The sequence below is a fragment of the Schistocerca serialis genome, chromosome 5 (assembly GCF_023864345.2).
Source record: "Schistocerca serialis cubense isolate TAMUIC-IGC-003099 chromosome 5, iqSchSeri2.2, whole genome shotgun sequence".
Taxonomy (NCBI): Eukaryota; Metazoa; Arthropoda; class Insecta; order Orthoptera; family Acrididae; genus Schistocerca; species Schistocerca serialis.
The window spans coordinates 651,061,342-651,073,770 of record NC_064642.1 but is presented as its reverse complement, the minus strand read 5'-3'; the positions used below and the strand labels follow the sequence as shown (position 1 = coordinate 651,073,770).

Genomic DNA, 12,429 nt, shown 5'->3' with positions numbered 1-12,429 from the left:
AATCTTCAGTTTGAAGGACAGGTACTTTTTTGTATGGCAATTTTGGGCCTTGAAAGGCTACGATTTCGTATTTAATAATTTGGCAATGTCAATTAGAACCTTTTGTTCAACTTTTTAGCGCAATGCGCGTATCAAAAAGTAATTTCCTACTAGATGGCTACTTAATTATTCTTGATATCGAAACATCAAAAGGTGTGGGCAAGTTCAGTGAGTTTCTTTCAGTTTTTCGTACGCTTTATGTGTTCATATTCTTTCTGACATACGTACATATTCATTCATTCCAAAATAAGTATGCCCTTTGATTAAATAACGGAATAGTTCCAACACTTAAAGTTTTATTAACCAGCGACACAGCACAATCTTTAAAGCACTGGATTCACTTTCGCGACTAGAGTGGATTAAGTACCCAGCTCGTTACCCAGATCTATGTTTTCCGTGGTATTATAAAGTCTGTTAACGAACGCTACGCTTATTCCATCCGAGCAAGCGTTCCAACTCTCAAGATCTGCACGCCTAATGCCAAATGGTTCCTACCTTCCCATTGTTTGAACTTTTCACTGGTATTTATGTTTTTAGAGTACTTTACGTTACTGAGAAGTACACAGTTGAGAACTGTGAGAAAGTTAACATCCTAACTGGGCAACACGAGATAGACGAAATTAAGGAATTCTGCTACCCAGGTAGGAAAACAGAACATGATGGAAGGAGCGTGGCGGACATAACAAGCAAACTCTGGTGAAAGGGGCATTACTGGACAAGAGAAGTCTGCTAATACCAAACATATTCCTTAGTTGTGCGACTGCATTTCTGGCTGTGTGTGTTTGGGGCTCAGCATTGTATGGTAGTGAAACGTGAACTGTGGGAAAACAGGAAGAGAAGAGAATAGAAGTGATTGAAATGTGGTGTTAGAGAAGAATGTTGAAAATTATTTGGACCAAGAAAGGTAAGAAGTGTGGAGGTTCTCCGCAGGATGGGTGAGCAAAGGAACGTGTGGGAAACACTGACAATAAAAAGGGACAGGATGATTCGACATCTATTAAGAAATCAGGGAATAGCTTTCATGGTACAAGAGTACAAAATTGTAGATGAAGAGAGAAATTCGAAAACAACTGACAAATAACTGAGGACGTAGGTTGTAAGTGTTACTCCGAGATGAAGAGCTTGAGGCAAGAAAGGGATTAGTGGGGGATACAAGGCAGTCAGAGGACTGATGACCCAAAAAAAGGTTTAAGCAAGGGAAGAAAAATAAGTTACTAAGTAAGCAAGGGAAGAAAAATAAGTTACTAAGTTCTGAATCACAGATCTTTCTCAGACATTCGAACACTTTCAGATACTATACAGCAACCATTGCTACTCGTATATGGTGGATATATTAATTGAAATTGTGATAATACTAAAATTGTAGCAAAGTTGTCACAACACGATAAAACTTGCTGTTTGTAAACAACGCTTTTAGCTCATTTTTCAGAGTTGTTTCGCACATAAAATTCCAAGCTTCTAGTACTAAGGGACTAATCTTACCTTCTAAATTCTTACTAAATGTGTTCCACTTGGAATGTAGTTCAGTACTGGCGACAGAAATGTAAAAAATTATGTAAAATATACTAAAGCCGTAACGTGCATAACATAACCGTTCTACAATGCCGTATATTATCTGTAGCGTGAAAATGTCGTACGGTGAAGGCAAGATTCGTTGAGGATAGTAGAATGTTGCCATTTGAATCTGTCTTTACGAAATTGAGGTAGTGCACTAGCTGTTTGGTTGTTCAAATGGTTCAAATGGCTCTAAGCACTATGGGACTTCACATCTGAGGACGTATGTCCCCTAGACTTTGAATTACTTAAACCTAACTAACCTAAGGACATCACACACATATCCATGCCAGAGGCAGGATTCGAACCTGTGACCGTAGCAGCAGCGCGGTTCCGGACTGAAGCGCCTAGAATTACAATCGGTTATTCTTAAGCAGATTCCCCAATTTAACAAGATGATTACTTACACGCTATAAGAGCTATTCATCCATGACTCTCAAGATACCAATAGCGGTAACTCTATAGTGTTTCCAATTCATTGTAGTGATGTTCGACACGGTTTCTAATCCGAAGTCCATTTCATCTGCGGCCCTCATTTCTCAAAACATTTGCAGAAAATTAATATGTCATAGGTGTACATAACCAGTTTTCGTTTTGTACTTACCATCCAGTACTGCATTGCAATGCTCAGATCAGAAATTACTTGTTGCTCTTCCAATAATTTGTTTCTAGTTCTCGAAAGATTAATGACAGGCATTACTGGATTATTTTTAAAATTCTGCGTTTAGGTATTAAATTTGTACAGGTTGCAAACAAATATACATCAGAGTGTAGATCCTACTAATTCACACTCTTCAACGAAGTTCCACGATCCCCGAAATTCATTTTGAAAATAATTGAAACATGATAACTGGTGATTCATTATTGACCCTTATTTATCAGTGTGCGGGCACAGTACAATGATTTGTTTCGGTTCCTTTCCACAACAATCTTCAGATTGTTCAAATCGTAAAAAAAGCGGTACACAGGCAAGAAACTGACTTTTCCCGTGACTTGTCAGTCAGGTTGGACAGGTGGCATTTTACTTTTAACCTTCGACTTCTGCACATTTTAAAAAGCTGACTATTTGAAAATCGCTGGCATGTGATGCAAGTTTTAGTAATTTAACTGGAAATGTTCCTTCTTTAGCCGGCCGTTGTGGCCGAGCGGTTCTAGGCGCTTCAGTCCGGAACCGCGTGACCACTACGGTCACAGGTTCGAATCCTGCCTCGGGCATGGTTGTTTGTGATGTTCTTAGGTTAGTCAGGTTTACGTAGTCCTAAGTTCTAGGCGACTGATGACCTCACATGTTAAGTCCCATAGTGCTCGGGGCCACCTAAACCGATTTTTGTTCCTTCTTTATTCCCGTCATCTTGGGAGTTTACGGTATACAAACTGACTCGCTCATGATGACATTTTCCACTACATATTGCCATAATCTTCAGCACGTAAAATGCAAATGCATTTCACTGTTTGACTACAGTTACTGGTGACTTTTGCCATTTCTTGTGCATCGCTTTTTACAATTTGAACGACCTCAAGATGGTTGTAAAAAACAACCGAAACTTGTCAACGTGCTGTAATTATTTACTAAAAATTGCGGTCTATACATAAAAAGTTTGTACATTAATTTTTTTAATAAATTACACTAAGACTGCCGACTTCTCCATCGCATTATCAGGTCTTTCTACTAATCTATACGGCTTAAGATCACCTTGCACTACTGCTGACTTACCAGCATAGTGTAGAAAACGCAGACGGTGCAAACCAGAGGAGTGATCCAGTGGACGCTGATTCCAGACACTGTGAAAAAAAAAAAGATTCGATTAATATGGTTGTGGCGGCGTATAGTTCTACTACTGTCTAGTATGCGTACAATACTAACAAGGGATTTCACTGTGCCGTTTAATACGCTATTTTATTCATACAACAAAAATCTAGGCTGCCGAGCAACAAAACATATCTCACACGTTACAGCATGCTTTATGTACCTGCTTTATGCTGAGGAAATACTACATTTTCTAAAAGAAACTGTAGCTGTATGTGTTTTTGCCAACGTAGTTCGATGTTTTACTACTAAAGGTTGTCGTTAGTTTCAGTGTTAAAACCAACCTTGGCTTAGTGCGATAGCAGCCATGTACACGTACAAAGGCATGTGAAGCACCAGATTGAGTGTGAAGAATCCAGATGCAAATAAGCGAATAGTACGGCTGAAGCGGCGCTCCAAGTACTGCAACACAAGCACACGTTCCTCTGTAAGTCGGGCCTTGCTCTTGCGAACGTTTGCTGTTATTATTCTTCTACTATCAATTTCTTTTCTTTCAACATTTGTCCCACCTGTGTCGGGGGTTACTGCTGATTCACGTGTTGCAACCTTCTAATTTTTTTTTTTTTTTTAGTTTGTTCCGGGAAAGAGTCAATTCCAAAAACGGAAAGTAATGCCATGTGTCTGGAAACTGTACCCACATATTTTACGTATACTGGTGTGTAACTGATTATTTGTTGCATTTCTGGGTTAGAGTTATGACATCAGTCTGGCACTGCTTAGGGAACTGGCATATGACAAGCGATATTAAAGGCCTCAGAGGGCACCATTTTTTTGGGTCATCAGTCTACTGACTGGTTTGATGCGGCCCGCCACGAATTCCTTTCCTGTGCTAACCTCATCATCTCCGAGTAGCACTTGCAACCTACGTCCTCAATCATTTGCTTGACGACGTATTCCAATCTCTGTCTTCCTCTACAGTATTTGCCCTCCACAGCTCCCTCTAGTACCATGGAAGTCATTCCCTCATGTCTTAGCAGATGTCCTATCATCCTGTCCCTTCTCCTTATCAGTGTTTTCCACATATTTATTTCCTCTCCGATTCTGCGTAGAACCTCCTCATTCCTTACCTTATCAGTCCACCTAATTTTCAACATTCGTCTATAGCACCACATCTCAAATGCTTCGATTCTCTTCTGTTCCGGTTTTCCCACAGTCCATGTTTCACTACCATACAATGCTGTATTGCAGACGTACATCCTCAGAAATTTCTTCCTCAAATTAAGGCCGGTATTTGATATTAGTAGACTTCTCTTGGCCAGAAATGCCTTTTTTGCCATAGCGAGTCGGCTTTTGATGTCCTCCTTGCTCCGTCCGTCATTGGTTATTTTACTGCCTAGGTAGCAGAATTCCTTAACTTCATTGACTTCGTGACCATCAATCCTGATGTTAAGTTTCTCGCTGTTCTCATTTCTACTACTTCTCATTACCTTCGTCTTTCTCCGATTTACTCTCAAACCATACTGTGTACTCATTAGACTGTTCATTCCGTTCAGCAGATCATTTAATTCTTCTTCACTTTCACTCAGTATAGCAATGTCATCAGCGAATCGTATCATTGATATCCTTTCACCTTGTATTTTAATTCCATCCTGAACCTTTCTTTTATTTCAATCTGTACATCCTCGATGTACAGATTGAAGAGTAGGGGCGAAAGGCTACAGCCTTGTCTTACACCCTTCTTAATACGAGCACTTCGTTCTTGATCGTTCACTCTTATTATTCCCTCTTGGTTGTTGTACATATTGTATATGACCCGTCTCTCCCTATAGCTTACCCCCTACTTTTTTCAGAATCTCGAACAGCTTGCACCATTTTATATTGTCGAACGCTTTTTCCAGGTCGATAAAACCTATGAAAGTGTCTTGATTTTTCTTTAGCCTTGCTTCCATTATTAGCCGTAACGTCAGAATTGCCTCTCTCGTCCCTTTACTTTTCCTAAGGCCCAACTGATCGTCACCTAGCGCATTCTCAATTTTCTTTTCCATTCTTCTGTATATTATTCTTGTAAGCAGCTTCGATGCATGAGCTGTTAAGATGATTGTGCGATAATTCTCGCACTTGTCAGCTCTTTCCGTCTTCGGAATTGTGTGGATGATGCTTTTCCGAAAGTCAGATGGTATGTCGCCAGACTCATATATTCTACACACCAATTTTTGCTACAAAACCATATTTTTTAACGTACTCTATGTTCAGTGTAATGGCCTCTACGTCATCATACTGGGAGAGTTGGTATGTTCGCAATGGCACCTCTGCATTGGTCGACATCGCAGCTAGGTTCTTGCTCCTTCCATGACTTCCCCATCATTCACGTACTGCTTCACGTGAGGGTGTAGCCTTGATTGAGCCAAACAAACGGAAGCTGCGAGCTCCTGGCTGTAGGGTGGTTAAGGCACAAAGGCCAAAATAAGTTATGTGAGCTCCTGTCGGGTGAGCGGAGTTGTGTAAGGTCTTGCGTTCTCACGGAAAAGGAGAAGTTCGTCTAAATTTTTGAGGCGAAGGACACGCTGAAGCCGTTTCTTTAATTTCCTGATGATAACACAATACACTTCAGACTCGTTCGTTGCACCATGAGGGAGCACATCAAACAGAATAGCGCCTTCAGAGTCCTAGACGACCATAACCACGACTTTAATGGCTGAGGGTGCTTTTTCGTCCTTCAGAAGAGAGGTGGTGTTGCGTCACTTCATCCACTGCCTTTTGTTTCCAGTTACAAGTGATGAACCCATGTTTCGTCGGTTGTGAAGATTTCGACACAAAATTTCCATTATCAGCCTCGAACCACACAAGCAATTCCGCACAGATGGCCCTTCGTTGCTCTTTATGTTCTTCTGTTAGGCGTCGAGCAGACCAGTGGACACACCCTTTTGTGTCCCTAAGTGGTGGACGAGTGTCAGCACTAGCGACGGAGACGTCCAGATCAGCAGTGACGTCTTTCATTCCGAGCCGTCGATCGCTTCGAATGAAAGTGTCCGCACTTTAAAATAATTCAAGGTTCACAGCTGTGTGCGACGTGCCGGCACGCGGGGGATCGCACAGGTTTGAGCCACCTTGCGATGATAGCAGACGCCTCGCCCAAAGACTCACAGGTCTATAGGTCACTGGCAACAAGTGCCCATGAATATCTGCGACATTCTGTTTTTCCGCCAAAGGAAACTCAATGACAGCTCACTCCTTGGAACGTACCTCCTTTATAGACGCCATTTTAAGGGCTACTTATAGCGACACCACCTTTCGCAACTTCATGGAAATGTAGGGCATGAAGCGGGAATATTCCACGGTGTTAGCGGAGAAAATTTAATTGTTGCATTACTTAGTGAACGTCCAAAGGGAGTAAGAACATATCTAGGCAAAGCGGTCCTGAGAGGGTCTAGTGATATAGGCGATTTAAATCGAAATTCAGTATATACTACTGGCCATTAAAATTGCTACACCACGAAGATGACGTGCTCAGACAGGAACGCCCGTGATGGTGTACTCAACGACGAACCTGGCTGCACGTATGGCAAAACGTCATTTTTTTTCGGATGGGTCCAGGTTCTGTTTACAGCATCACGATGGTCGCATCCGTGTTTGGCGACGTCGCGGTGAACACACATTGGAAGCGTGTATTCGTCATCGCCATACTGGCGTATCACCCGGCGTGATGATATGGATTGCCATTGGTTACACGTCTCTGTCACCCTCTTGTTCGCATTGACGGTACTTTGAACAGTGGACGTTACATTTCAGATGTGTTACGACCCATGGCTCTACCCTTCATTCGATCCCTGCGAAACCCTACATTTCGTCAGGATAACGCACGACCGCTGGTTGCAGGTCTTGTACAGGCCTTTATGGATACAGAAAACGTTCGACTTTTGCCCTGGCCAGCACATTCTCCAGATCTCTCTCCAACTGGAAACGTCTGGTCAACGGTGGGCGAGCAACTGGCTCGTCACAATACGCCAGTCACTACTCTTGATGAACTGTAGTATCGTGTTGAATCTGCATTGGCATGCGGGAAAATGTAATCACAAAAAAATGGCTCTGAGCACTAGGGGACTTAACTTCTGAGGTCATCAGTCCCCTAGAACTTAGAACCACTTAAACCTAAGTAACCTAAGGACATCACACCCATCCATGCCCGAGGCAGGATTCGAACCTGCGACCATAGAGGTCGCGCGGTTTCAGACTGTAGCGCCTAGAACCGCTCGGCCACTCCGGCCGGCATGTAATCACATGTCAGTTGTAGTATAATATATTTGTCCACTGAATACCCGTTTATCATCTGCATTTCTTCTTGGTGTAGCAATTTTAATGGCCAGTAGTGTATCTAGGCAAAGCGGTCCTGAGAAGTTTTAGTGATGTAGGCAATTTAAATCGAAATGCAATATACTTTTTCTGGGAAACCTACTAAATTTTGTAAGGTTATGTTTAGAACATAAAGAAATCTTTTACTTCTCAGTTTCTACTGTAAATGGCCTGTAGCTGCTTTCATAAATGCTATATACTGGTACCTGTGATAATCGTAATAAAAATATTAACACTTTAAAAATCTTTTCACCAAATACATATATTCAGCGGACAATAAAAACAGAATCTGACGTAAAACAGTCCCATTCTTTTCAAAAGATGCACCTGATTGCATCATTAAATACATTAATAAATGAATTAATTAAATAGCTTAAGACAACACTCTACGTTAATCTTTGCCGCCACAGACTAGTACAAAACCGATTATTTTTAACCAAGGCACTGTCAAAAAGTACATGCATCATAGTCTTACATCGTTCTTGTTGTGAGTGGTATGGATACTATAGAAAACTAGTACAAAAGCTATTATTTTTACCAAGGCACTGTCAAAAAGTAAATGCATCATAGTTTTATATCGTTCTCGTTGTGATTGGTATGGGTACTATGGAATTCTAAAGGAAATGAGGAAGTATGTTGCTTACGGTAGTTTCTTTAAAAAACAACATAGTCGTAATTTACTGACGGTAAAGACAACAGACGGTATGATCGCATTATTTATAGCTATATTCATTTTGTCTAATGATAAATTAAATCCTGATACGACTACAGTTGTTTTGGAATTCACCTCATAAGTTGATGTGAGCTGCAAATCGAAGAAAACAGGAAGAAACACGTAGTTGGTGATGAGTGCGAAAATGATGACTGATATGCAAACCCATCCGTAGACGCTCCCGTATAGGTATACTTCTGCAGGCACTCCCATCAGCGTGGTTCCAGAGGTATGACTGTGAATCGCAGGTTTACATGCATGAAAGAAAAAATATCATAAATATGTGAGTGATGTTCAACGTATCGGTCTGTTATGTACACAAATATGAACCTTAGTTTCAAAATTTACTGGCCCATAAACTAATAATGAGTGAAAAGATTAGGTGAGACATACATGTGTAGTGAAGAAATACTCAAGGATGTAAAACGTGTCATAAAATAAAAATACGTAACACATATTAAAAGAAATGTATATAATACTTCCACTTCCGATGATCCCAAGTGAGGTGCTGTTCGTGGATATTGAATAGGTCATCTTGAAGCAATGGCTTCATATAAATAGAATGAAACCGCATAATCCAAATACTGAAAATAAGAGGAAGTACTCACTGAATCACGAATAATGCCAGTAAAGTGTTTTATTTTCTAGCCTGTGTAGTAGATGCTGTTCCGAAGTTCCCGTTACAAACTTCTAGGACCTTTAGGGGAGACTGAGTACATAATATTTTGAGTATGAAGTCATGTCGGGAAACGTACTGTTTACGTATTACGACAGTTTTAATTCAGATGTGTAATGCATCCACTTCTGCTGAGGGAAGAGTTGCTTGTCCTGGTATGCTATAGGGTAGGTAGAATGACAATTACTACGTCAGACGGTCACCTGATGTTGTTATGCATCAGTACTGTTACGTACATACAATATTCTGGATTATTTTCTGTTTTGGGATAAAGTAAAGACGAAATGTTTAAGTGTTAACACATACAAATGTGCTTCAGTGTTAAATGGACTTCCCGCCATGTTTTCTTTCGAATTGTTGCCTAATAACTATACAGCATCACACCTAATTCAATTCCTCAAGTAGAAGTGTGCGATTTAAACACCCAAAATGAAATCGTCGTAGAAGGGAAACGGTAAGTTTCCGGACATGATTGCCTGCTGAGAATATTATTTACTCATTAATGAAATTTTCACTCTGCAGCGGAGTGTGTGCTGATATGATAAGTTCTTATCAGCGCACACACCGCTGCAGAGTGGAAGTTTCGTTCTGGAAACATTCCTCATGCTATTGCTAAGCAATGTCTCGGCAGTATCCTTTCTTCCAGGAGGACCGGTTTTGCAAGTTTCGCAGGAGAGCTTCTACGAAGTTTGGAGGGTAGGAGGCGAGGTACTGGAACTAAAGCTGCGATGATTGTCTTGAGTCGTGCTTGGGTAGCTCAGTCGGTAGAGGATATGCCCGCGAAAGGCAAAGCACTCGAGTTCGAGTCTCGGCCCAGCACACAGTTTTAATCTACCAGGATGTTTAATATGTGCATATACCGGGCTGCATTCTGGAAACATCCCCCAGTCTATGGCTAATCAGTGGTGACGGTACTGACGTCTCCAGAGAGTACCGCACCACAGTCGATAAGCCGCCGCACGGAGTGTCCGCTCCGAAAAAGGCGCCATGTTACGAATTGCACGGCCACTACCGCCGGAGGTTCGAGTTCTCCCTCGGGCACAGGTGAATATGTGTTGTTCTTAGCATAAATTAGTTTTAGTAGAGTTTAAGTCTAGGGACCGATGACCTCAGCAGTTTGGTCCCTTAGGACTTCACACATTTGAACTTTTTTTTCGATAAGACGCGCCCGAAACACTCGTAGCTCAGCAGATGTAAGGATTGTGAGTACGAATTATATCGAGGTACGTCAGAAGACGCAGCTGCCAACCTATGCCCATCACATGTGTGGATATCGATTGGTCGATGCCCCGTTAAACACCGTAGCCCTGAACTACGGCGGACAGATCTCTTCAGTGTCCCGAGTCTCCAAGCTGCAGTGTTCGTCGGTCGCCTCAGGGACTTAGGCTCCTTACACATCGTAGGCCATTTCTGGACCCTATTTAGGCATCACTGAGAGGAACAACGACAGGACTTCAGTATTTTAGAGGACTTGTGATAATTTCAACGTCTAATTATGTAGGACATTTCACTAGAAGAAACATCATTTGAGTGTTTCTTTATGTGTAATAAATATTTTATTACTAACTGTTGGAAATCTTTCTGATTGACGGTAACCTACGCCCTCCTCCAACATCCAGCATAAGCCATGTCTCAGCAATATCCTTTCTTGCAGGAGTGCAAGTTCTACAAGTTTCGCAGAAGAGCTGCTGTGCAGTTCGGAAGATAGGAGACGAGGTACTGGCGGAACTAAAGCTGTGAGGAGGAGTCGTGAATCGTCCTTGGGTAGCTCATTCGGTAGAGTACTTGCCCGCGGCGGGAAAAGGTCTCGAGTTCGAGTTCTGGTCCGGCACACAGTTTTAACGTGCCAGGAAGTTTCATATTATCTACTCACTCCCTCTACAAGTCCCAGAAGTTTGTATCGAGATATTCTGAACATCCTGTGTTTTGTTCCACTAACATGAACAATGGAAACTTATCTGAGGATTAGTGGTAAACAGATAATAAGGAACCATCTTCTGTTGTCGCTCTTCTTCGTTGTCACACAGCTGACTGCAATAATTTGCTGGTCTGGATCCGAAGACGATACTGCGAAAGTTGCGGAAGACTTCAACGGTGACGACAGCAGTTGCCAACAGGAGGACGGGATATGAAAGGATGGGATAAATTTCTCATACATAGTAACGTATCTCACCTAGATACTTGTGACACTGCGACAGGAAATGCTCTCATGCGTTTGCCGCCGTGCAGGTAGTCCACTTGGGCAGTATTCTTGGCGCGACCAAACACGCCAAAATAAATACCGATGGCTGCGGAAAGGTCCAGCATGAGTGCGACCGACAGGTGGTCCACCCATCCGAACAGCATGTGTTGCGTCAACTGCGAGTCCACACTTGCGTTGAATGTCATATTGCTGTCAGAGACGTCTGGAGCTTGTAGTAGATACCTGCAAACATCATCACGGTATATGATAAATGTAGTAGCTACCTTCCACAGCTACTGCATTTGAGTTTAATAATCATCTCTTGGACTTAGTCTTCCTTCTGCATCTGCAAAGAAAAGTTGAGACTAGCATCCTATATCAAGATACAATAATTTATTTATCTTACATCTATACACGTTTCAGCATTTTAGGTACTATTTCGGTGTGTTTTTTTTTTTTTTTTTTTTTTTGTCTGTTAGTCTGCCTGAAAAGGATTTATTACATGATAAAGTCTTATTGCATCATGAAAGGAACATGAAAAAATTTGAATTTAATAGTTGAGGCAATAATATTAAACATAATACGTCTTTGAACATGTCTCCTACAACGTTGAACAAGATCACTCAGATAATTTAAATTATACGATAAAAGCACGATATGAGATAAAAAAATTTAAACTGAAATTAAAAAAAAACTGATAAAACAAAAAGCTGAATAAAGTATTTTATATATATATGATATTACTAGCAATAAATAACTGATATCATTATGTGCATAAATAATTGTGTAGCCATGGTACATTATTTACCTATTTAGTATCGTACACCTAAATTAGCATTGTAGACCTAACATTAGACGAATGATGTTTCCTTGATGATATGTATAAAAGCATTTGTCTATATTTGTAAGGGGTATCCCTTCTAAGAGTGTTTGCAATTTGCAGCTTTAGTCACCACAGACATATACTGCCCATCACATCTTTCATGCGACGCCCAACGTTGACCGAAAGCGTTGGTTTCCTTCCTGTTAGGAACAAAATGTTTTCTTAAAGCGGAAGTATGACTGCCTATTTGATAGAGCGGTTCCAAATTAGAGTAGTGCGATATTCATTTTACCGACATTTATTAACAGGGGTATTAAAATATGAAGAATATCCAGTATTCCAAAAG

At 41.2% G+C, this 12,429-nt stretch overlaps 1 protein-coding gene across 1 annotated transcript in view; it reads right to left on the bottom strand.

The window, feature by feature from the left end:
• Positions 1-11,466, bottom strand: part of LOC126482158 (sodium-coupled monocarboxylate transporter 1-like) — a 101,636-nt gene extending 90,170 nt beyond the window's left edge. Inside the window, exons 1-4 of the mRNA XM_050106134.1 lie at positions 11,252-11,466; positions 8,478-8,637; positions 3,685-3,802; positions 3,308-3,375 (exon numbers count right to left, since the gene is read on the bottom strand). Of these exons, the coding sequence (XP_049962091.1) occupies positions 3,308-3,375; positions 3,685-3,802; positions 8,478-8,637; positions 11,252-11,466 (561 nt within the window). The remainder of the gene's footprint in view (positions 1-3,307; positions 3,376-3,684; positions 3,803-8,477; positions 8,638-11,251) is intronic.
• Between the last annotated feature and the right edge of the window lie 963 nt (positions 11,467-12,429).